Source organism: Oratosquilla oratoria, chromosome 6 (genome assembly GCF_046742065.1).
Source record: "Oratosquilla oratoria isolate Oo_2021 chromosome 6, ASM4674206v1, whole genome shotgun sequence".
In the NCBI taxonomy this organism is placed as follows: domain Eukaryota; kingdom Metazoa; phylum Arthropoda; class Malacostraca; order Stomatopoda; family Squillidae; genus Oratosquilla; species Oratosquilla oratoria.
Genome location: NC_134782.1, coordinates 65,113,139 through 65,140,237, shown reverse-complemented (window position 1 = coordinate 65,140,237; position 27,099 = coordinate 65,113,139). Strand labels below are relative to the sequence as shown.

Here is a 27,099-nt window from a genome sequence, read left to right as displayed (position 1 = left end):
ATTCACTATGTGATAAGGGACCCACTCCCATTTGGGTATATCCTTTATATATGTTGACCATGTGTGATTTTTTATTGTTTACAGTTTGAATAGCCTGATTAGGCTGTTCTCTTCTGCCACCTGCAAAAAGTACCTTCTTTTACTTCTAACCATTATCTCTTCACAGTCTACACTCATAAACCCTATAATATTTTTGCATACGTAAACCTTGCACAGCATTGCACTAATTTCTGGTTTATGCATGAGCTACCATGCATGCCTAATGTGATTATGCACTTTTAAAGCTTTTTTAATATTAAGTAATGCAATAAGTAACAAGTTTTGCAGCTTTGATTTAGAATAACTGGGTATTGGCTGCATGTTATTGTGGAGTTAAAATCTGCTCATTGGCATGCAGCTGATACTTTAGGGTCTACATGGGGTGCCCCTACAGACCAGGGCCACACATAATTTTGTCTGTAGTAGAAGAAATTGCTATTCATATAGAAATGATACTTTATTATACTGTGACTGTCCCCCCATTATGCTGTCCCTCCACTCTTGTTACTGTCCTGTACCACTTCTCAGAATATTAATTTTCTGATTTTGCCATACCCTGTTGTGGGGGGGAAAAGAATACTAATGCCAAGTGTTCCCACTTGAGTTGTAAAAGGCGACAAATATGGGATGGGGATAGGACTAGCCATCCTTCTCCCTGTAGCCCCAAAGGAGACAGAAAAAAAGGGGGGGGGGGGACATAAGAGGGTCTGGAAGGAGTTTTCCAACCAGAACACTAGGTTTGGGTGTTTTAATGTGCATGAATGTGGTACAGATGAGAGTAAAAGGGAAGAGATAGGTAATATGTTTGTGAGAATAAAGATGGATTTGTTTGCATTGAGTGAAACTAAGTTGAGAGAGAGGGGCGAGTTTGAGTTTGGGAGGGTTTCAGGAGTAAAGAGAGGACAATTGAGAAAAGGGGTGGCTATACTAGTAAGTGAAGAGATAGGTAAGTGTGTGGTGGAGTGGAAGGAGGTTTCTTCAAGGTTAATGTGGATGAAGGTGAAACTGGGAAGGTAGGTGTGGGTTTTTGTAAGTGCATATGGGCCGGGTAGTGAGAAGAGTGTAGAGGAAAAGGAGGCTTTTTGGATGGATTTAAATGAGTGCATAGAGGGTTTAGGGAGAAATGTCAATGTAGTGGTATTGGGAGACCTTAATGCTAGGGTAGGAAATGAACCTGTAGATGGAGTGGTTGGGAAGTGTGGAGTTCAAGAAAAAATTGTAGTGGAGAATTGATGATGGAGTTGTGTCTAGAGAGCTGATGATAGCAAATACAGTGTTTAGGAAGAAAGTCGAGTAGTGTGGTGGATGGAAGGGTGGTAGATAGGGTGTTAATGGACCATATAGTGGTAACCAGGAGAATAAGAAGGAAGAGTTAAGGATGTGCATATTCTAAGGGGGAGATTGGGGGAATATCAGATCACTTTTTGGTGGAAAATAAGTTGAAAATGGAGGATAGATGGAGAAAGGAAAAGGACAGAAGGTAGGGAGGTGCTTAAAGTAAATTGCTTAAATGAGAAAGAAAAGGAGAAGTACAAGAAGCTGAGAGAGGAGTGGGAGGGAGTGAGGAATAGATTAGAACTAAGAGTGGAGGAGGAATGGGGATGGCTTAAGGAGGGAGTTGCAAGGTGTGCAAAGATGGTGTGTGGAACAAGGAGGACAGGAGGAAATAGAAGGAAGGTTAGTGAATGGTGGGATGAGGAAGCAAAAAAGGTTGTAGAAGAGATGTAGCAAGCATTCACAGATTGGCTACTAAATAGGATAACAGAATTGTATGAGAGGTAAAAAAAAAAGTAAAGCATAAGATAAAGGAGGCAAAGAGGAGGGCAGATGTGAAATGGGGTAAGAGTATGACAATTTTGAAAGAAATAAAAAGATGGTTTGGAAAGAAATTAAGAGGAAGAGGAGGTGAATCAAGTAGAGAAGAAAAGGTAGAAGGTGCTGATGGAGATGATAATAGAAGAGAAGGCAGTAAGAGGAAGATGGCCAGATTATTTTAGGGAGTTGCTAAATGTAAAGGATGGGAAGGAAAAGATAGTTGCAGTGAGAAATTCTAAGAAAAGGACAGCAGTGAGTGAGGAAAATGGAGGAGAAATAAGGAAAGATGAAGTGAAGGCAGTTAAGATGATCAAAGGAGGTAAGACACCTGGGTTGGATGGATGTCATGTAGAATGACTAAAAAAGGGAGGTATATTGATGGTGGGCTGGCTGGTGAGGTTATTTAACATTTGTTTAAAAGAGGGTAGAGTGCCAGAGGACAGGAGTGCCTGTATACTTCTTACAAGGGAAGGGGGGGATAAGTGTGAGTGTAGTAGTTCCAGGGGGATCAGTTTGTTAAGTGTAGTTGGGAAAGTTTGTGGGAGGGTTTTGATTGAGGATCAGGAGAGGAACAGAGGAAATCTTTGGTGAGAAACAGTGTGGGTTTAGGACAGGTAGGGGTTGTGTGGATTAGGTTTTTGTTCTAGGAAAAGGTAAGGATGTATTTTGGGCCTTTATGGATTTCTAAAAGGCTTATGACAGGGTAGACAGGAAGTCACCGTGGGAAGTATTGCAGATATATGGGATAGGAGGAAAGCTGTTAAGAGCAGTCAAGAGTTTTTATGAGAGTAGTAGAGCTTGTGTTAGAATCAGAAATTGAGAGAGTGGTTTGAGGTAAAGGTGGGACTTCACCGGGGATGTGTTATGTCGCCTTGGCTGTTCAAATTATACATGGATGGGGTGGTGCAAGAGTTAAATGCGAGGGTAATTGGTCGAGGATTGGAGATGATTATAGAAAATGGAGAAAGGTGAGAGATAAGCCAGTTGTTTGCTGATGATACTGCACTTGTAGCAGGATCAGAGGAGGGATTGAGGAAGTTGATGGAGTTTGGGAGGGTGTGTGAAAGAAGGAAGTTGAAGATAAGTAGGGTAAGTGTGAAGTAATGAAATGTACAAGGGGAGAAAGTGGCAGCAGACTGGAAGTGAGTATTAAGGGAGAAGGACTGGAGGAAGTAGATAGTTTTAGATACTAGGGTGCAAATGTGGCAGGAAAGGGAGTGGAGGTGGAGGTAGAATATAGATTGAGAGAAGCAAGTAAATGCCTTGGTGGATTAAAAAGTGTAATGAGGATTTGACCTTTGGGAATGGATGCAAAGAGGAGATTGTATGAAGGAGTGATTGTACCGACAGCACTGTATGGGGCAGAAACATGGGACATAAAAGAGGAAGAGAGGAGTGGTTTGAATGTCTTTGAGATGAGGTACCTGATGAGTATGATAGGGGTTAGTAGGCTGGAGAATGAGAAATGAGGAGGTGAGGAGGAGAATGGGGGTGGAAAGGGAGGTGGGAAATAGGGTTGATGAGAGAGTATTGGGATGGTTTGGACACATGGAAAGAGTGAGGAAAGATTAGTAAAAGAGGTGTGGAAGGCAGATGTGGAAGGAGTGAACATGATGGGGTGACCAAGGATGAGATGGATGGATGGGGTAAAAGGGGCATTGGGAAAGAGGGGAATATCTGTTGAGGAAGGATGGGAGAAGACAGAAGATAGGGGTGAATGGAGAATGGTTGTGTATGGATGATGCTGTGATGCATTAGGGGGAGTGGGTAGGGGATGGTGGGGTGAAGGATTATGTGTGAAAAATAATTTGATGCAGTCTGAAGGGATTTCTCCCCACCTTCTCTTTTTCTGCATGAGGGGATGGAGAGGGAGGGTCACAGATTAAAAGAAGCAGCCTTGCTGTGTCTTGCAACACTGCTTCTGACCCAGGGCAGTGGGTGAGATGCAGGAATGACCCATCATGTTGGAGGAGCCAAGATAAGATGGAGGGAGGGGAGTGATTAGGAGTGGAGTATGTGGGGATGGAATGGGTGGGAGTGGATTTTATGCCTTTGTTTTTTGGCTACCTCCCTTGTAAGGGGAAAAAACCTTTGGTATATGTATGTATGCAAAAGGATTAAATCAGTAATTGATAAAATTGTGAAGTTCTAAACAGGTTAACAGAATCGGTAGGTTAGGATTCCTAGGTAAGTTTGTATGAAAACTGTTAAATAGAAATGTATTTGTATGTTCCAAAAGTGAGTGCACTTCAGAAATCATTTCTTTTCTTGGTGCACATACATCTTTTTACCCAGATCAAGGGCTTGTTATAGAAAACTCTATTAGCCGATCAGTGGTTGTGTACCTTGATCTGAGTTAAATTATATGATAACTCCTTGCGATTAAAAAGTAAGATCATACAAAATACCAGTCATGTGATTCATTTAGTGGTCATGGAAAGGAGTGTAAAAGCTAGATTTTATTTATATGTAATTTTTAAAGGCCATAGAGGTTAATTGGGTGGTTTTTGATTAGATCTGTGTAAAATAATTAGCACATGTGGTAACAGTGGCTGTGGGACATCATGCCAGGACATTGCTGCAATTACCTTTCTCCTCCAGTTTTTATTTTAAGTGGATCTGTAAGAAATTTGAACTTTGATTCACTATAGGTTGTCAAATTGTATGTATCAACTCTTGGTAGTATTACACGTACAGTGGGGATGAATGAAAGGGAGATGTGTGATGAGAATGGGAAGAGTGAGATTTTCCTGTGCATTACCTGAGTCACCTTCATTTGCAAGTAATGGCTGCTTATTGGACATGGAAAATTTTTTTCATTAGACTTTCTTTCCAAATGAAAAGAAATCTGTAAAAGAAAAAATTAGATATGCTCTCTTTTTTTTCTCCCTCTTTCTCCTTTCTCCTTTCTCCTTTCTCCTTCCTCTCCTTCCTCTCCTTCCTCTCTCTCCCTGCCAGTCTGTCTCTCTATCTCTATACCAAGGGCTTCTTTCCCCTTGTTAAGGAGGTAGCCAAGTTAAAGTCACACACCCATTCCCATCCACCATCCTTAATTTCCTTTTGTCTGAACTCATGGATGAAGGCTCATTTCTATCTCTCACAAGGACAATGGAGCAAGACACAGTACATCCACAGCAGGGCTGCTTCACTTACATGGCTCAGTCGATTTACTTAATCTACAGTTTCCCTCCACCCCCACTCCACTTCCTCCAGTCTCTCTCTTTTAAGACCTACTTCCAACTTGCTTCCACCCACCCCTTTTATACTTCTCATTACCTTACTTTTTACATTTACCTTCAACTTTCTCCTATTGCATACCTTCCCAAACTCTATATAACTGTCTTAATCCCTCCTCTGACCCTGTCACATGTGCAGTGTCATCTACAAACATCAATTGGCTCACCTCCCACTTCCTTTCACTATAATATGATAGGTACCGAAACAGCCATTTTAGGACCGATAGGTCAGTTGCTGTTGGTTGACCATGTAACTTGGATATACCTCCCATACCACCCCATCCATTTTAAGATTGTGTATATGAGTGCTTGTGAGTGTATGTTGTTGTGATGTGTTTTTGTTAATGGCTATTGTTTTTACTGTTTTATTTGAATTTTATCTATATGAGATAAATATGCGCTGAACGGCCTACCGGCTCCGACGCTTGGCCTTCGAGCCAGATATTTCATAAATCAACCACCCAATCCATTTACACATTGAACAGCCATGGTGTCATGACACAGCCCTGATGCAGCCCCACCTTTACCACAAACCACTTGCTCTCTTCATTTGTAATCGTAACACAGGCTCTACCATTGTAAAAAATCTTGACTGCTCTTAACAGCTTTCCCCCAGCCCCATATATCTACAATACCTCCCTCAGTGCCTTCCTGTCTAAGTAAAAGAACGAGTAAAACAGCAGTGACTTCATATTTTATAATGCAAGTAGTGTGATGCAAATTACATATGGCAGCCGATACTCCCCGCAAGATTTTGAGTCATACTGAAGTGGTTAAAGGCCCAAAAAACATTCTTACCTTTTGCCAAAGCCTTTTAACAGATCTGCCTTACCACAAAAATTTTATCCATGTATCATCTACCTTTCCTAAATCAACGCTGCCTTTCAATTACTTCCTCTGTTCCTCTCCTAAGCCTTGCAATTAAAACCCTCCCATAAGCCTTTCCATCTACACTCAGACTGATCCCTCTAAAACTACAATCACATTTGTCCCCTTTTCCATTGTCATTGCCAAAACCTCTATCAGAAGGCTAGGATGGTGTCCCTTACAGAAGACTTTGTAGTGTGGAATGTAATGAACCATGCCCATGGTCCAACTCACTTGTAGGATTAAAAATACCATCACCTTGACCACTGCAATTAGCAATGCTCTAACCCACTTGACCAGCAGAACTATATAAGCAGCAGTTCTCTAGTACTGTCCCCTCCCTTAGACACAAACCTCACTAACCTGTCTACTATAACTGTACCTCCCTTTTCCAGACACATGTGACACCCATACAATCCAGGTGCCTTACCAGCTCTCATCATTTTCAAAGCTCCTTGTACCTCATCTTTTCTCATCTCTTCCATTTTTCTCCCTTATTACTGTCATTTTCTTGGAGCCTTCCACTGTCACAATCAATCAATCCCTATCCACCAAATTCAACAGATCACTAAAATACTTTACCCATCTTCCCCTTACAGCCATATTTCCATTAATATCTGTCCATGTGCACCATTTACCTTTTTCCTCTGTGCCTGGCTCATCCCCCTTTCATCTCTTAACTTTCTTCCAAAACATCTTTTTATTAATTTCAGAAATTTGTCATACTTCTTGCCCATTTTACATCTGCTCTCCTGTGCCTCTGCTTATCTTCATTTATCCTTGTACTTCTCATATCCTGTAATGATTGCTTCTTCTCTTCTACTACCACCTACACATTCTACCACTCACTACCCTTTCTTCTGTTCCATCCTCACCATTCCACAATATAATCTTTGCACACCTTGTCACTTTCTCCTTGAAACACACCCATTCATCTTCCACTCCTACTTTTACTCAGTTTTTCACCACCTCCCACACTGGCTTCTATTGGTACTCCTGCTCTTTTTCCTTCTCATTTTAAATGGTTTAAGTATCTCTCAGCTTTCAGCCCTTTTCCTCTTTCTCCACCTTTTCTTCACTTTCAACTTCCCTTCTACCAAAACATTATCTAACATGCCTCCTCTCTCTCCAATAAGAACATGAACATCCAAAACTCTTCCTATCCTTACTTTGGATACCACTACACATTAATGACTTATCTACTATCTTTCCATCCATCACCCTTTCTCATGTGTACTTATGCTTGACTTTCTTCTTAAACACTAAGTTAGCTATCAGCTCTCTAAACACATTTCCACTGTCAACTATCCACTATGATTTTTACCTGGCACTCCAAACTTCCCAACCACTTCCATCAAAAGTTTAATCCCCAACTCCAAGATCACCTTATACCACCATATTGACATTCCTCTCAAAACACTATTAGCACTCATTTAAATCTAATCGAAAAACCTCCCTTTCCTCTACACTCTTCTTACTACCTGGTTCATATGCACTTACAAAAACACATCCCCCATCCAAGTTTCACTTTCATCCACATTAACCTTACACCCTCCCCACATCTCCCAAATTCAAAATCACCCCTCCCTTTCAACTGAGTTTCACTTAATGGTAACACATCCATCTTCCGTCACACAAACATTACCTATCTCTTCCCAATTACTTTCATTTGTACTACAACCACACACATTTAATGACCCAGATATTAGGGTTCTGGTGGAAAACTCCCAGACCCTCTTATGCCTGGACATGTCATAGGATAATTTTACAGATCAGGATACCTAGTCCCATCACTATGTCCCACTTTGTTGCCTTTTATTACATATCTTCATTATTCCACAACATTTGCATATAAAACAGTTACACAAATCACAAAACAAACACTCCTTAATAGGTTACCATATTCTATTTTAACAAACTCGCAAAAAAAACCCAGCTGAGAAATAAACTCCCAAGATTAGCAAGAATTACATCGGTATACTTTCAGTTCTTCATCCTTTACTGAAACAGTACTATCATAGAATCAGCCTGGTAACAAATTTCATTTGACCTAGATACAACTACCACACACAAAATACAGAGCACATCATACTGCATTGTCCTACATTTATTCATTAGGATCAAGAGAATACAAAGAACATCAGTCATTTCGGTTCCCAGCCTTAGATAAACTGTACAAGGAAAGACTAGAAGCACTGGAGCTCCCATCATTAAGGGAATGAAAAGAAAGGTGACTTCATTGCTTTATTCAGATAAGGGAGGGGAGTGGATAAAACTGAAAAAGAATTTTTAGTTTGGGACAGGAAAGTGTCGCAAGGTCATGAAAACTAGTTGAAAAAAAAACGTATCTGAAGGATGTTAAAAAGTACAGTTTTCCATACATATGTATCACTTCCTGCAATAGCTTAGGAGATGGTATAGCTGAAGTTTGAACCAGAATTGAATTCAAAACTAAGTATGATAAATGCAGAGTAAGGGGCCTCTTCGGCATTGCTGTTTTCCTGTTTACTACAATTGGGTAAATACAGTTAGGTAAATATAGTACATGCCTACCATTCTGTGTGATTTGTCTAGTTTAATAATGATAATAACTGGCATTATTGCTGGGAAAGTGACAAGATACAATCTTTGATTAAGTGGCAAAGAGTGAAAGGGAGATGCATGACAGGAGTGAAAGGAATGGGAAATACATTTCTCTCCTGTGCTTTGCCACCTCACTTGGTGGGTAATGGCCAGTTAAGTGGAAGATAATGGTAGAGAAGTTTATTACAAGTTTCACAATTAGTGATTAGTACATTAAGATAATTAAGATGTGAATTGGGTATCCCACCTATCCATTCACAAAAAATGTTAGTTGTCAGGACGACACCCTGCACCTTGCACTTGTCACTGCATTGTTGTTATTCTTGATTGATTACCCACATTAATTGTTTGCCTTGCATGTTGACAGTTAACATTTTGACTTGGTATGCTATATGCTAGTGCCAAGGACTACATTAGAAAATTGGTATTTAGATGATCTTGATTAAAGTCATAAATATGCATTTAGAGATTCAGCTGTACATTTTTTCTTTAGGTGGGCATAATTATGTTTTGCATAAACATTAGGGCAACAGACAGGAGTTAGTTTTCAGTAGAAGTCATGTTTATAGAACATACCATCTTTAACCTTCAAAGGTTGTAAAGTTTTTGCGTGGCGTACACTGAACGTGCAAAAAATATAAAAGTTTTAAGTATAGTCAATATAAAAAGTTTTTGAACAAGTTTGAAAGTATTTTATGCCTGACCTAAACATTAAAATAATTCCATGCGGTTGAATAGATTAGGTAAAACAAATTGCATGGTGCATCATAGGAGGGGGGCTGAAATTAAAATACATTTCTTCATCCACTTCCTATCCTAAATGCTTATTGAGGTGTGCAGTCGACCCTTGGGCTGTATTTTGAGTAAGGGACACTTGGTACCCAGGAAATGGTGCCCACATTTGAACTGGCGTGGGCTCTATACGTGTGTTATATTCATGAACCCCATCCTACTGGCATGCAGTCCTGCCACTTGACATTTAGAGGTTAGATGGAAGACTTGTGATTATTTCCAGGTGATTGAAAGCCAAGACAAGTTAGCATTGAGGCCTGAACTGACCTGTTTGTCTTTCAAAAGCAGTGAAGTCAGGGATCTCTAAACAAGTTACAAACTTCTTTGCAGCCATTTACAACTCCTATCCATGAACCATTGCACCACTCATGCAATTGATATGTAACCATCAAATTCACTTGTCAAATTCACCAGACTTTTACAACTGAGTGTGTGTGGGTGTGGGTGGGTGGGTGTGGGTATATGTCAGATATTTATTCCTAGCCTTCTGATGTCATGCAGCATTGTTCTGGCAAGATTGAAGTGTGCATGATGTGTTCAAAACCTCCCTCCATCAACTCTTATTATACTTAACCTCCTGTTAAAGAAAGCATTTTGCTCTTCCCCACTTTTCAATACCAATGAAACCAAATATAGAAAAAGGAAGGAATCTCAAGCTAAATAGGAATGGATAGAAATATTACATAGGCAAGTGTGTCGTTGGAAACAGGATTGGCATAGGTAGTGGTACACCATGGGGACATATTTTTGATATTTTAGTGCCATTGGCAGCAACTTGTAGTTTCATTTTTTAACTAATTGCTAAATTAGAGCTGCAGATTTGTGTAATGTCCAACAGTAGGACATTTGAATGCTGATGTTTTTGATACCTTGTGTGATATATTTGTAAACTGATATTTGTGTGCATGGATGTTATGGATGTATGCAGTGATACTGTTTCAAGTCTAGTTATTTATGTGTCAAGCTGTATTTTATAGCCAAAGGCAGTTCATTGACAGGGTTAAAGATTGGTGATTGCAAGATGAGAAAGTTGTACAGTAATTTCTTGTGTGGGACCTTGGTAGTAGTTTTTCAGTGTTAAAAGATGAAATTTGAAGATCTTTTTTACAGTCACCAAAGTGTAGATATAGGGTGAAGTTGTCTTTTTTCCTATGTATGTGCCATCCACCCTTCCACCCAGGAATAGCTGTTAAGTACTTTATCCAGTAACAGGTACTAAGTGTATAGTGCGACAATGTATTTTGACCCACCTTACTTGGTATCTTTTTTACAACTAGACCTTACAGTCTCACACTAACTGCAACCCACACTTGGTTTGTGTAGTCATGTATGTATTTCCAGTTTAGAACCCACAGATAGCCTTACATTTTTCCAGTTAGCCTCTGCCCTTAATAAATCTTTAAGTTTAGATTTATTGGGGTTTGAGATTTTGGAATCTTGTGATATGATTTGCAGTATTTTAGTTCCTGATGTTACCCAAGCAAATTGGTGGTGGAAAATGCAAGCATGTGAGGCCTCCTTATCTTGACTGTGTGCAGTTTCATGGAAGGGATGTGGTTTTTTTTTTCCACCCCCCAATAATGTAAGGCAGGGAAAAGAGGGCAAAAGGAAAGAGTGAACAGATGGAGACAATGAATAAAGGGATGATGGAATAATAATCTTCTTTGCATTCTTTGCATTCTTCTTCTTATTTGCATTCTTCTTCTTATTTGCATTCTTCTTCTTCTTTGCATTTTTTCTTCTTCTTCTTTGCATTTTTTCTTCTTTGCATTCTTCTTCTTTCCATTCTTCTTCTTCTTTCCATTCTTCTTTGCTTATTCTTCTTCTTCTTCGCATTCTTCTTCTTCTTTGCATTCTTCTTCTTCGCATTCTTCTTCTTCTTCTTCTTTGCACTCTTCTTCTTCTTCTTTGCATTCTTCTTCTTCTTCTTTGCATTCTTCTTTGCATTCTTCTTTGCATTCTTCTTTGCATTCTTCTTTGCATTCTTCTTTGCATTCTTCTTCTTCTTTGCATTCTTCTTCTTTGCATTCTTCTTCTTTGCATTCTTCTTCTTTGCATTCTTCTTCTTTGCATTCTTCTTCTTTGCATTCTTCTTCTTTGCATTCTTCTTCTTTGCATTCTTCTTCTTTGCATTCTTCTTCTCCTTCGCATTCTTCTTCTTCTTCTTTGCATTCTTCTTCTTCTTTGCATTCTTCTTTTTCTTCGATTCTTCTTCTTCTTTGCATTCTTCTTCTTTGCATTCTTCTTCTTTGCATTCTTCTTCTTCTTCTTTGCATTCTTCTTCTTCTTCTTCTTCTTCTTCTTCTTCTTTGCATTCTTCTCCTTATGAGCGGAAGAGGAAGATATCTTAGAAAAATGGAAAGATTAACCCAAACTATTCTATAGATATGTGAAAGGTAAACTTAAAAATAAAAAGGAGATGGTGAAACCACGCCACGGAAATACAGAATACACAGAAGATTTAGAAATGGCCGAAGTCATGAACAATCACGTTTAAGTCTGTTTTCACTAGAGAAATGAAGGAAGTGAAGTGGGATCTCCCCCCATGAGGGAAATGATAATACAAAAAGAAATAATGGATCAATTAACGAACCTTGACATTTGGAAATCGCACAGCTCGGATGGAATTGCAAATTGGATACTAAAAGAATGCAAAAAAGAACTAATGGACAAAATATACAAAATAATAAGTTGCTCACTCAAAGAAGAATAAAATACCAAAAGACTGGAAAAAATACAGCATTGGGATGAAGGAAGTGAAATGCGATCTCCCTCCGTGATGGAGATAACAATAACAAAAAGAAATAATGGATCAATTAATGAACCTTGACGTTAGGAAATCACATGGCCTGGACGGAATTGGAAACTGGAAACTAAAAGAATGTAAAGAAGAACTAATGGACAAAATATGTAACATAGTAATTTGCTCAAAGAAGGAAAAATACAAAAAAAAAACTGAAAATGCCAACATTGTACCAATATATAAAGGAGGAAACAAAGAAGAACCAACTATTTACAGACTGGTCTCCCTTACAAACACTCTAGCCAAAATTTGTGAAAAAATCAAGAATAGATGGATAAAACACATGGAAGAAAACAAGATAAACTAGAGACAATTTGGATTCAGACAGGGAAGATTATGTGCCACAAATTTAATCTGTTTCTACTCAAGACTAATAGATATAATACAAGAAAGGGAATGAATGGGCTGATTGTGCTCTCCTAGACTTACAAAAAGCCTTCAACAAAGTACCACAAAAAATTATTTAGAAAATTGGAAAACATAGGAGGGATATAGGGTAACCTACTAAACTGGATGGAAGATTTCCTGCATGGTAGAAAAATGAGAGTAGTGCTCAGAGAAAAGTGTTCAGGTTGGGAGATGATTTGTAGAGTTCCACAGGGATCAGTATTGGCTCCAATGTTCGCTATTTATGTGAATGACATGGATGAAGATGGGGAATCTTACATGAGCTTCTTTGCAGATGATGGTAAATTGTTGAGGAAAGTGAAAACTGAAACTGATTGTGAATCACTACAGAGGGGCATAAACGGAGTTTGGAAATGGGATCAGAAGTGGGAAGTAGACTTCAACAATAAAAAATGTAGCATAATGGAGTTCAGAAAAAGGTTAAAAAAAAAAAAATCGGGACAATATACAATTGGAACAAAGGAAGTGAAGAAAGTGCGATCTGAAAAAGACCTGGGAGTAATTATCTCAAATGACTTGTCCCCTGGTAAACAAATACAATATTGTCGGAGAATCCTACAACTTGCTAAGATAAAAGTGGCTTTTACCTATTTAGATGAGAAAAGTTAATAAAAATGAGTCACACTAATAAAGCCTAGACTGGAGTACCTAAAAGAATATAAAGAAAATTGAAAGAATCCAGAGAGCAACCACGAAAAGACCCCTGGACTTTCAAACCTGTCATATGAGGAGAGACTGGCTAAATTGAATTTACCAACTTTGGAACAAAGAAGAGAAAGGTGTCACCTATTGACCATCTACAGAATCATGAAAGACACAGAAGTCCTTGATAGAGAGGACTTACTAAATTGGGACAAGAGAAACACAAGAGGACATGAAAAAATCTCAAAAAGGATAGTTTAGATCAAACATTTTAAATCTGTATTCACAATTGAAAGTTCACCAAATTTGGAGGAATGACAGATTCCCCCTTCCATGAAAGAAATGACGGTGACACAGAAAGAAATAAGGGACCAAATAAAAAAACCCTGATATCAGAAAGTCACACGGGCCAGATGGAATTGCAAATTGGATATTGAAAGAATGCATAGATGAACTAACGGACAAAATACACAGGATAATTTATTTCTCACTCAAAGAAAAGGACCGCAAGATTGGAAAAATGCAAATATTGTACCAATATACAAAGGAGGGGACAAAGAAAATCCAACTAACTATAGACCAGTCTCCCTTGCAAGTACAATAGCAAAAATATGAGAAAGTTATCAAAAGTAAATGAATTAAACATTTGGAGGAGAACAAAATACTAAATCCAAAACAATTTGGATTTAGAAGTGGAAGATCATGTACCACAAACTTGATATGCTTTTACTTGAGGCTAATAGAAATAATACAAGAAAGGGACAGATGGGCAGATTGTGCCTTCTTAGATTTACAAAAAGCATTTGACAAAGTACCACACAAAAAGCTACTAAGAAAAATTGAAACAATAGGTGGAGTACAAGGGATGTTATTGGAATGGATGAAAGATTTCTTAAATGGGAGAAAAATTATGGTGGCACATAGAGACCAGAACTCGAATTGGGAAGAAATGATAAGTGGAGCCCCATAAGGTTCTGTGTTGGCTCTGATAATGTTTGCCATATATATAAATGACATGGATGAAGGTATGGAATGTTATATGAACTTCTTTGCAGATGATTCAAAACTATTAAAGAGAGTAAGTACAGGGGAACACTGCAAATCACTATAAGAAGACCTGGACAAAGTCTGGAAATGGAGTCAGAGGTGTGAAGGGAATTTCAACATCAAGAAATGTAGTATAATGGAATTTGGAAAAAGTAAAAATAGAATATTAGGAATATAAAATTGGTACAAAGGAAGTTAAAAAAGTCAACTCGGAAAGGGACCTAGGAGTAACTATCAGCGATGACATGGCACCAGACAAACATACCAACAAATTGGTCAGAGAAACTTTCAATTTATTAAGAACAATGAATGTGGCCTTTGACTACATGGATAAAGAAATGGTAAAGAAAATATTAGTGACATTGATAAGACCAAAATTGGAGTACACTGCATCACTGTAGAACCTAGTAATAAAAAGAATATAAAGAAATTAGAAAGAATTCAAAGAGCAATGACAAAGATGGCACTAACACTCTCCAAATTGACATACGAACAAAGATTGGACAAACTAGAACTACTAATCCTGGAACAAAGAAGAGAAAGAGATCTAATCATCTACAGAATTATGAAAGGGATGGAAGTCCTTGATAGAGGTGATTTACTAAAGTGGGATAGGAGAAAAACAAGAGGACACAAAAAACTTATAAAGATAGTTACAGAAGAGATCTGAAAAAGAATAGCTTCCCACACAGGGTGATAGATATCTGGAACAAACTGAATGAGGAAACAGCGAGTGCAAAAACTATACAAGAATTTAAGATGAAACTGTATACTGAAAGATACAAAAGCGGGTCACTATGAGCATAGCTCTATTCCTGTAAAATAGAACTAGGTAAATACACACACACATGGGACACTATGAGCATAGTTCCCCTTCCTGTAAGATACAACTAGGTAAATACACACAACAAACTAGATGTGAGATACAAAGATGGGTCACTGAGCATAGCTCCCTTTCCTGTATAATACAACTAGGTAAGTACACACACACACACACAGAGGTAGATAAGTTATTGAGTAAAGCATGGAAATTGGCAGCTATAGACAAATTCAAGAATGAGTAAGAAGGGAAGCAGCAGAAGAGAGGAAATAAAAAAAGTAGCTAAGGAAAAAATTAAGTGAACAAACAGGAGAGGATGGAATTGTATTGGAGAGTGATAGATCAGAGAATGAGGTGGTTAAGAAAATCCAAGATGGAAAGGAAAGAAATTAATGAAAGATATTTGAAATAACCTATACAAATATAGGCTGGCTTATATAAGCAAAATTAGAAATAGATGACTAAAGGAGAAAAACCAGGCATGTTTTGTGAGAACTGTGGAGATAAGATAAGCAAGAACAAGAGAACACAAAAGGCATCAACCAAGCTGGTTCTCAGCCTGTCAGATAAACCATATGAGGAAAATCCAATTGACAGTCATTAAGATTATTGAATGGTTTTAAGTTCTCTATGAGCAAAACTGTCCTTGTGCACTTTTGTAGAATCAGAAGAATACCTCCAGACCCTGATATTTACATTAAAGGACAACGAATCCCTTATGTTCAAGAGACCTGTTTCTTGGGTTTAATATTTGACCAAAGATTGACATGGACTGCCCATTTGAAATACCTGAAAAATAAATGCAGTAATGCAATGAACATTCTAAAAGTATTGGCTCGTACTTCCTGGGGTGCAGATAGAAAAACATTACTGAAGTTGTATAAGGCTCGTATATTTTCAAAAAGCTCGTATGGTTGCGAGATCTATTCTTCAGCCTCTCCAAACCAGCTCAAAACGCTTGATTCGATACACCATGCAAGCATCCGCCTAGCTACTGGTGCATTTAAAACTTCGCCTATTCCAAGTCTTTTGGGAGACGCAGGCGAATTATCCCTGGATATTTATTGCCAGTCTTTCTTACTAAGATATTGGTACAGACTACAGAGGCTCCCTGAATCTATAACTTTTAAAATGGTAACTAAGGAAACCTATTTTAACTTTTATGAAGCTCACCCAAAATCTCCTCAACCATATGGTTTTTGGGCAAAGCAGATTTTAGTAAACATGGATAGAAATATGCATGAGGTATTACCCTTCAAACCATCAATAACTCCTCCATGGAAGCTACCAGAAGTGACTTTTGGTAAATATTTTAATAGTTTTAAGAAAGACACAACAGAGGTTGAAGCCTGTTCAATTTTTATGAACCATGTAGAGCATAGTGATACTAGTTGTATCTTTACTGATGGCTCCAAATCTGAAGCTGGCGTTGGGTTTGGAGTCTATAGTAGCAACTTTTTATGCAGAGGGGCTCTCTCTATTTCAGCCTCTATCTTTACAGCTGAGCTGTATGCTATTCTAGCTGCTGTTGAGAAAGTGGCAACTCTGGATACTGGTAGCTTTACCTTTTTCTGTGACACCATAAGCGTGTTGGAGGCACTCTACAAATCCTCTGATTTTAAAAATCTTACAGTGGATTCATGTTATAGAGAGGCGAGGTACTGAAGTAAAGTTTTGCTGGGTCCCTGCACATGTTGAAATGAATGGAAATGAAGAGGCTGATAAATTAGCCAAACATGCAGCAACAGAGCTATTTCCAAGGAGATACCCACTGTTATTCAGTGGTTACTTTCCAGAAATTAAAGCTTTCACTCGCAGTACCTGGCAGGAATGTTGGAACTTGGTTAATCCTAATAAGATGAAGGAGATTACAAGTGTGATATCTCCTTGGGAATATGGGAGAATGCCTAGGAGATGGGAAACAGCACTATGCAGTCTCAGGATTGGACATACTCGTCTCACTCACAAATATTTGGCAGATAAACCATATGAGAAAAAACTAAAAGCAATGGGTCTGCCAACTATGAAAGATCACAGAGAAAGTGGTGATATGATTGCAGTATTAAAGTTACCAAAGGGGATGGATTCCATTGACAGAAGAGATCTGATTAAGGATAGGAGGGCTTTAAGAGGTCATGAGAGCAAATTAAGACCACAAGTATAAAGGCTGTGAAGAAATATGGTTTTCCATATAGATGCATAAATACTTGGAATAGCTTAGGAAGTGATATAGCCCAAGCTCAAACAATACTTGATCAAATCTAAATATAATTGGAAATCAAAGATATAGATTAAGTTGGAATTGTTCATGAATCTGAGGCTAGGTGTGATGAAAAATTAGGTAATAGGAGATGGGACCTAATGAGCATTGCATCTTTCCCTGGTTACTACAATTAGGTAAATCCATGTACACAGACACACAGTGTGGGTGTGTGGTTTGACTTGGCTAACCCCACCTTCTTTATAAGGTGGGAGAGGGCCTTTGCTATATATGTATTTAGAACATGAAGCCAGTACACTCTGCACTAACAAGCAATGGCTGATGTCAGCAAATGCACAACATAGGTCTCACAATCTGCAAAGTCAAGCCAAGGTGGTCTCATGGTGGTGTATAGCTGTTTCTCTAACCTCGCACTAACCCATTCCTTTGTCTATACTTCTTCACTCTGTGTAGGTGAACGTCGAATAAAACAGCTAGCTAGAAATACTCATTACTTCCGGAGGAGAGCAAAGCAAATGGGTTTCATTGTGTACGGAAATGACGACTCTCCTGTCGTGCCAGTTTTGCTTTACCTCCCGGCAGTCACCGCGTAAGTATCTCCTGCCACAACACTGTCGGCATTCCCTAATGTGCGAGGTGTGTTTCTTAGTTTAACCCTCCCTTCCCCTCCCTTCTTAGGGTTTTTACATAGAGTATATGTTTGGACTCAGATACTTCTCTTATTTATGAAACAAGTTGAAGTTCGTCCAACTTGAATATTGATCATGTTGCTTGTAGAATGCTTTTCTGTGCCTGTTTTGTGGTGAGTTTTTGCATGCCTTGGCTTTGAGTGTGCTGTTGCATGTTATCCAAGCTTTTTCTGTATGGGATAGTGCTTTCAGATGCTTCACTAGTTCATGTTTCTATCTACAGGAGGACTACCCAAGTGTTTTCTACTCTCACATCTTGCCCTCATCTTACCCCAGTTTCTTAATCCTTGTCTAGCTGTCTCACAAGTTAAACCTTTGTGTATTGTGTTCATGACCACCCAGAGGCGTGTGCTTGAGTCCGTGGTATGAAACTTGACATTCTTACCCACCATTAGGTGAGAGGCGCATCCAGCAACTGGCCCGCAACGTTCGCTATTTCCGCCATCGCCTCAAACAGATGGGCTTCATTGTTTATGGCAATGATAACTCACCCGTGGTGCCTTTGCTCTTGTACTTGGTTCCCAAAGTCTCGTAAGTAACCAAAGTAACCAAGTAACCCAGATAACTGAAGGAGTGCTCATTTAGGGTCCTGGGTAGGAGAACTAGAAATACAGTAATCCTTTGTATGTTTGTCAGCAGTATTGATTATAGGGTATGTGGGACTGAATCATGATATTTGCAGAAAAATGTGTAAGAGTGCTTATGTCTAACATTCAGTTCTTTATAGAAGGTTCAAGTATCCCAAAGCCAGGACTCTACCTCAGACACTTCTGCTGTTGTAACAAAAGTAGTCACCTGAGTACTTTGGTTAAAGTTCACATGAATATAGATATTAAGAGTAGTGTTTGTTGTTGAGTTGGATTGACTAAGGTTGATGAGAATTTAATTCAATTAACTCATTTTTTTCAAAGTGTAGAATATAGGAGTAAAGGATTTTCCAGCAAAGATATTTGAAATAACATCAAACTGCTCAAGTATTGTATTTATAACTGGTGTTGGTCAGTGATTATAAAGTGATGTGTGTTTTTCAGTGTAACTCATGTAGTAGGTCTTTTTCTGTATCCTAACAGCTAAGGATTAGTGTTTGTTTTGGGCGGTATTTATGTCTCATGTTGGGTTGGATTGTTGTCTTCTGGGTTAGTTTCCCTGTTTGGCTTTGAACTTTTGGAAATGTTGGGCATAACATAAGTCCTTCTGTAGTCTAATATATATCTGAATTAATTTTACACTTGTGAACCATCATAAGAAAAATTGTCCCTTTAGAAAACATGGTAATACAATAGAATAATTTTCAGGTAAGTCTGTAAGTAGTGGATGGAGAGTTTTCATCATATGCACCTTTAGTCTTCTATTCTGACATTGCTTCTGATAGAGGACATGGCGCCTGGTCCACTTATGAATTTGTTTCAGCTATATTGCCTGCATTTTGAACAGATCTCTGCTTAAAGACCTTGGAAGACATTTAGCTGCTGAGCTTGTAGATGCCATAGTCCTCTTATGGAGATGGTTAAGTGAGCAGAGCCATTTAAAAATTAGCAGTGCTTATAGTTATGCATTATATGTATACATATACAAACAAAAACTAGTTACTTATCCCTTGATGCTTACAATTACTGTGTAAGCAAGCATGTAGAGTAAATAATAGTTATAAAAAGATAATAGTCAAATCTTACTTTAGGTACCTTGATATTCAGCAGTACTTTCATCTAAACCTCTTAAGATTTTATTTAAACTTGTGGATGGGTTTTATTGGGAGAATAAAGGTACTTTATCAATGTTGACTTACCAAAGATGGTTAATATATGGCATCTCCAGATAGTGAAACTATATGATTAATCACTTGCTTTATAATTGACACCATCATGGATTGCAAAGTGACATAGCTAATAGGACTGTTCCTCTCGAGATTTCTGTTATGGTAAAGTAAAATACCTACAGATGAATTAATTGTTATGTAAAGGAGAATGGACACAGTTCAGTCAATATAATATACTTGGATTCCTGAAAAGCATTTGGTACAGTCCTGCATAATCAACTACTCAGTAAATTACACATGTGGCATCAGAGGTAATATTCATAATTGGGTCAGTGATTGGCTGAGAGAAAACCAAGGGTTGTAATTAATGGAAACTCATCCAACTGGTGTGATGTAGTGAGCGGTGTTCACCAGGGATCTTTGCTTGGTCCAGTTCTATATTTATGTAAATTATATGGATAGTGGTCTGGTATGTAAAATATAAAAATTTGTGGATGACATTAAAATTGCTAGTAAAATCAGTAATGCAGTGGATAGGGATCAACTACAGTCTGAATTAGATTGTTTAGTTGATTGGAGCAATGAATGGCAAATGGAATTTAACATGATGAATGAAAAGTTTTGCATATAGTCAACAAAAACAGCTGTAATGATTATTCTGTGAATGATAACCAGCTTCAGAAATAAGATCAAGAAAAAGGCTTAAATCTCTAAGTACCTAAGGCTCTAAAAAACAACTCTCCAGTGCACAAAAGATGTAAAAATAGTCCAACAAATAGTAGGATTTCTTGGAAGAACATTTGAACACAAGACTGAAATAGTAATAATTACTATACAATTCTCTTTTAACCACGGGTACGATGACGCCAATGGAGGCGGAAGTGGGGTACACAAGGATGCTGACGTTGGCATCTTGATTATCTATATTTTGTAGTTGTACATGAGTTACCCTCGGATTCTGTGAACTAGTTTGATCATGTTCTCGGTGTATATTATTACTCAGAGTAAATGAGTAAATACAGCAATGACTTTATATTTTATAATGCGAATTGTGTGATGCAAATTACATGTGGCAGCCAATCTTGTGCGCGAGAATTTGAGTCATACTAAAGTGGTTAAGACCTCATCTTGAATATAGAATTCAGTTTTGGTCCCCATATCTTATAAAAGATGTTAACAAATTAGAAAGGGTACAACATAGAATCACTGAAAATTATCCCTCATTTATGTAATAAACCCTATGAAGAGAACCTAAGTGAACTTGATTTATATAGCTTATCCAAACAGAATGTGGGGTGATTTATTTGAAATCTTGAAAGTGTTCCATGGCTTTGTTAATATGAACATAGATGATTATTTTATTGTGAAATGTAGTAATATAACAAGAAATAAAGATTACAAAATAGTCTATAAGAGATCAAACACCAAAGAATCAAAAAAACTTTCTTTAGTTGCAGTTCAAATGTTTGGAACAAACTACTTAATCATGTGATTTCAAATACAATAAACACTAAAAACACCAAGATAGATATAGAGTCCAACCCCAACCTAACTTGTTTCTCAGCAATCTGAATTCATAATACACTAAATTAAGTTGGTGGTTCTTAACTGTTTACACCCCCTTTCAATTTGCAAATAGCCCCATAAGGACCTGTAGGTCTGTTGCTGTTTGCATCTCCTTTGTATTCCTTGGTAATTCTTTGTAATAATGATATTTGTTGCCGACAGTTTTACTGACTTGAAACCTGCTGCGACACAGTGGCTGACAATAATCCTGTAACTCTTAGTTCTTTCTGGAGGAAAAGTTGAGCCTATGTTTCACTGTTTCAAGCGATCTTTGTACCAAATCAATATTATAACACTGTTAGGCTGGTCTTGCTCCACATTGGGCAGCCAATATACGAGGCTGGTGGTCTGGCCCACGTGGGGCAGCCAAATGTTAGGCTAGTGATCTGCCCCATATTGGGTAGCCAAATGTTATGCTGGTTGAAGCAAACTGTGATGGAGAGAGTTGATTTTATTTAGCAGTGAATGTTGGGCGCCAGTGGGGGAGGAGGGGGACGAGACACTGAGTGAGGTGACAACTTTGTTTCAAGTCATGTCTCCAGGCAATCTGCTTGTGAGAGAGCAAGGGGGAGAGGAGGTGAGAAAGCAGGAGCAATGAGCCATGCTCACATGTGATGCTCTGAGGCGATCTGCTTGCAAAGGAGTAAAGGGGGTGGGGGAAGAGGAGGTTAGAAAGCAAGGAGCAGTGAGCCATACTTATGTATGATGCTCCGAGGCGATCTGCTTACAAGGGAGCAAGGGGGGGAAGAAGAGGTGAGAAGCAAGGAGCAGTGAGCCAGGCTCCTGTTTGATGCTCTGAGGTAATCTGCTTGTGAAGGAGCAAGGGGGGAGGAGGAGATGAAAAAGCAAGGAGCAGTGAGCCAGGCTCACGTTTGATGCTCCGAGGCAATCTGCTTGTGAGGGAGCAAGGGGGTAGTAGGAGGAGGTGAGAAAGGAAGGAGCAGCGAGCAAGGCGTATGATGCTCTGAGGTGATCTGAATCTTTGGCATTGGTTCATCCTTTATATGATTGGCATGAGGTCAAGTGTGATGCGAGGGAAGTTGGATGCAGAAAATAGAAAAGAAGGGGGGAAATCCCTTCAGACTGCATCAAATTATCATCTGTACACAACCATCCTTCACACACTCCTATCCTTTACCTTCTGCTCCCTTGCTCATCAGGCATTCCCCTCATACTGAAAGCCCACTTCATCCCGTCCCGTCCATACATACCATCCATCCTTGGTCATCTCGAAGTTTACTCCATCCACCACTGCCCCCCCCTTAACCTCTTCACTCCGGGCCAAAATCTCGCGGGCAGCATTATCTGCCAGACGTACTATGTGTCGCAATAATACTCGCATCATAAAATATAGTCACCGCTTATATCGATCGTTCTCTCATTCACCCGTGAATTTTGATAACCATAGAAAATGTGATAAAGACAGTTTAGAGAGTATGTCATTACGCAGGGACAACTACAATAAATATAATCAAGACGCCGATATGGCAGCCTCGCATATCCACTTGCTCCTCATGCCGCCTACGTATGCGGCACCATATGGAAGGGGTTAAGGGAATTGCCATGTGGTGGTGGTGGGGGCTTGCATGCCCCAATGATCTGGCAAGCAAGGCTAGAGGGGGATTTGATCCCTGCTTTGCCCTGCTTAGGGGTAGGGTTACCTTTCCTTTATCTATTAGCCTCGAGTAAAAGCAAATCAAGTTTGTGGCACATGGTCCTCTGCATCTAAATCCAAATTGTTTTGGATTTAGTATATTATTCTCTTCCAAATGTTTAATCCATTTACTTTTGGTAACTTTTTCCTATATTTTTGCTATTGTACTTGTCTATAGTTGGTTGGATTTTCTTTGTCCCCTCCTTTGTATGTTGGGACAGTATTTGCATTTTTCCAATCTTGTACTTTTCCTTCGTTGAGTGAGAAATCAATAATCTTGTGTATTTTGTCTGTTAGTTCATTTATATATTCTTTTAATATCCAATTTGCAATTCCATTCGGCCCATGTGATTTTCTGACATCAAGATTTTTTATTTGATCCCTTGTTTCTTTTTGTGTCACTGTTACTTTATTCATTGGGGGGGGGGGGGTCTGTCTCTGTCCTTCCTCCCAATTTTGTGAACTTTCAATTGTGAATACAGATTTAAAATGTTTTTTTCATAATTTCAGCCATTTCTACATCATCTATATATTCATTATTTCCTCTATGCAGTTTCACTATTTCATGTTTATCTTTTTGTTTGTCATTTACATACCTGTAGAATAGTTTAGGTTGGTCCTTGAATTTTTCTATTATATCCTTTTCATAGTTTCTTTTTTCTTCCTTGCATATTTTTACATATTCGTTTCTTAGTTTGATGTATATTTGCCATTGGTCTTTTTTTGTCTTTTTTCCATCTTTTTCAGGCTTTGTCTCTTCTGTCTTTAGCCTCGCTACACTTTTTGTTATACTAGCACTTAATGTACACCTGTTCTTGTTTCTTCTTTGATATGTATTTGTCTAGTCCCTCCTTGTAATTTTCTTTTAATATTCTCCATTTCTTCTTCCGTCCTTGTTTCTTCATTTAAGAAGTTTTCCCAGTTCACATTTTGAATTTTTTTTCTGAGTTTCTCAAAATCCATTTTGTTGTATATTAGTCTTTTCTATGTTTCTCATTTCTTCTCAAAGCAATTTTGTTCTTTTAGTTAAAACTCTGTTAGTATGGGGTCACTTTTCTCAATTGGTGTCTTGTATTCCATTTTATCCATGATTTCAGGCTCGGATGTACATGTTAAATCTAGTCCCAACAGTTCTTCATTGTTTCTGTATCTGGTATTGTCGGTAAAGGAAAATACCAGATATGTATGTTTATTTATTTACTTAGTTGTATTTTACAGGAAGGGAGCTGTGCTCATAGTGACCCATCTTTGTATCCTTCAGCATCTAGTTTGTTCTTAAATTCTTTTATGGTGTTGGCACATACAGTACTATTGTTTTGTCCAATTTGTTCCAGATGTCCACCACTCTGTGTGGGAAGCTTTTTTTTTTTTCTCCTTCTTCCAGATCTCTTCTCTAATTATCCTTTTTGAGTTTTTCTTTTGTCCCACTTCAATAAATCTTTTTGTCAAGTACTTCCATGCCTTTCGTGATTCTGTAAATGGCCAGTAGCTCTCCACTTTCTCTTCTTTGTTCCAGGGTAGATGGTTCCAGTTTGGACAATGTTTGTTCGTATGTCAATTTAAAAGTATTGGAGCCATCTTTGTCATTGCTGTTTGGATTCTTTCTAATTTCTTTATATTCTTTTTTTGTGCCTGGTCTCCATAGTGTCACAACATACTCCAATCTTGGTCTTATCATTGTGAATAATATTTTCTTTTCTTTACCATTACTTCATCCAAGTAGTGTGTGTGTGTGTGTTTGTGTATAATATATAGATATATGAAAATGGCAGTTGCCAACAAGTCTATTGAAATAAACACCACAAATGAGGAAGGAGCCTTTGTTAGTATGACGTTTTGTTTGCTACAAAGTTCATAGTTGTAATACACATAACTGAGATTAAATAAGAAGAATTGAGGTAATGGGGGAAGGGAGAGAGGAGGGAGTTAGGAGGGAGGGGTGACGCTGAATATCAGGAGAGGTTAAGGAGGTGGACCAAATGTCTGTTCCATCTTATCCTTAACCTTTCCTGTTCCCAGACATTTGGTCCACCTTCCATACCCTTTCCCAATATTCAGTGACCTCCATCCCGTTATCCCAATTCTTATTTAATCTCCGTTCTGTATTACGACTATGTACTTGAAAAAGCTGTAACAAGCAAAATGTCGTACTTGTAAAGGCTTCGTCCTCACATGGTGTTTATACATATACACACACACACACTCACGAGACTAGATTTAATATTTACGTCAGAACCTGAAATAATAGATGAAATTGAATACAAGGCACCAATTGCGAAGTGACCATATACTACTCGAGTTAGAATTAAAGGGGGAAATATATATAAAGAGAAATGAGAAACACAGAGAAGTAGATTGATGTATGTCAAAATGAACTTTGAGAAACTTAAGAAATTTTTTCTTAAAGCGAGCTGGGAAAAATTCTACAAAGAAACACAAGTGAAAGAAAAATGGATGATTCTGATGAAGAATAAAGAAGGAGTGGAGAAATATGTACCAAAGCAAAAACAGGAAAATGGTGTACATTAAGTGCTGGTTTAATAGAAGGTGCATTGAAACAAAAGATAGAAGAGACAGCTTGGAAGAGATGAAGAAAAGACAGGAAACTTAGAGAGTGGCAATTATATGTTAATGAAAGGAATGAATATGTAAAAATATGCAGGAAGAAAAACTGTAACTATGAGAAAGACGTAATAGAAAAATATAAGGATCAGCCAAAGCTATTCTATAGATACGTAAATGGGGAATAATGAAACTACACTAAGTGAACATGAAATACACAGAAGATACCAAAATGGCTGAAGTTATGTGTGAACACTTCAAGTCAGTTTTCACTAGAGAAAAAATACAACAAAGGTTGAAGGGAGAGAAGTGAAAAAAAAACCTCTTGAAGGAAATAATTGTAACACAGAAAGAAATGGATCAAATAACGAACCTCGATGTCTGAAAATCACATAGCCCAAATGGAATAGCAAATTGGATATTAAAAGAATGTAAAGAACTAGCAGACAAAATATACAACATAATAAGTTGCTTGCTCAAAGAAGGAAAAATGCAGAAGACTGGAAAAGTGCTGATATCATACCAATTTATAAAGGAGGAAATAAGACCCAACAAATTACAGACCAGTTTACCTTACAAGCACAGTAGTTAAAATCTGTGAAAAAGTTATAAAAAGTAGATGGATAAAACATTTGGAGGATGACAATATACTGAATCCGAGACAATTCAGATTTAGACGGGGAGGATAATTAACCCATATCTGATCTGTTTTAACTCAGACTACTAGATATAACACAAGTATGGGACAGATGATACAAAATTGTTAAAGTGAGTACTGAAACAGACTGTGACTCATTACAGAGAACAGGGTTTTGGAATGGATTGTAACTCAATACAGAGAACATGGTTTGGGAATGGAGTCAGAAGTGGGAAGTGGAATTCGACATTAAAAAATTTAACATAATGGAGTTTGGAAAAAGTAAAAAAAAAAAGGACATCAGGAAGATGTAAAATTGGTGAACAAGAAATAAAGGGATCTGAAAAAAAAACGGAGTGATCTTCACAAAAGATATGCCCCCTGACAAACAAAATTTTTGGTGAAGCCTATAACTTGCTAAGATCAATGAAAGTGGCTTTTACTTACTTGGATGAAGAAATGGTAAAGAAAATACTAGTCACATTGATAAGGCCTAAATTTGAGTACTCAGTGACACTATGGTCACCCATTACAAAAAAGAATATATGGAAGATTGAGAGAATCCAGAGAGCAGCTACGAAGATGGCTCTAGAACTAACAAAACTATCATATGAAGAAAGATTCTTAAAATTGGAGTTGCCAACTCAAAGAGAAGAGAAAGAGGTGACTTGTTGACCATCTACAGATTTATGAAAGGCATGGAGGTCCTTGATAGAGAAGATTTACTAAATTGGGATAAAAGAAACACAAGAGGACATAGAAAAGCTTAAAAAGGACAATTATAGAAGAGACCTGAAAAAGAACAGCTTTTCCCACAGTGTTGTGGATGTATGGAGGAAATTGGACAAAAAAACAATGTGTGCAAAAAAATACAAAAATTTAAGAGCAAACTAAATATAGAGATACTAAGATGGGATACTTAGATGCCCTTTCCGTAAAATATAACTATGTAAATACACACA

At 38.0% G+C, this 27,099-nt stretch overlaps 1 protein-coding gene across 2 annotated transcripts in view; it reads left to right on the top strand.

Annotated features, from left to right (window-relative positions):
• lace (serine palmitoyltransferase long chain base subunit) overlaps positions 1–27,099 on the top strand; it is a 79,801-nt gene that overhangs the window by 43,312 nt on the left and 9,390 nt on the right. The window contains exon 10 of one of the 2 annotated variants that reach the window (XM_076187082.1): positions 18,358–18,493. In XM_076187082.1, coding sequence (XP_076043197.1) covers positions 18,358–18,493 — 136 coding nt within the window. Of the gene's footprint in view, positions 1–17,726; positions 17,863–18,357; positions 18,494–27,099 lie in introns of both variants that reach the window. The other variant, XM_076187083.1, reaches the window with a different exon arrangement.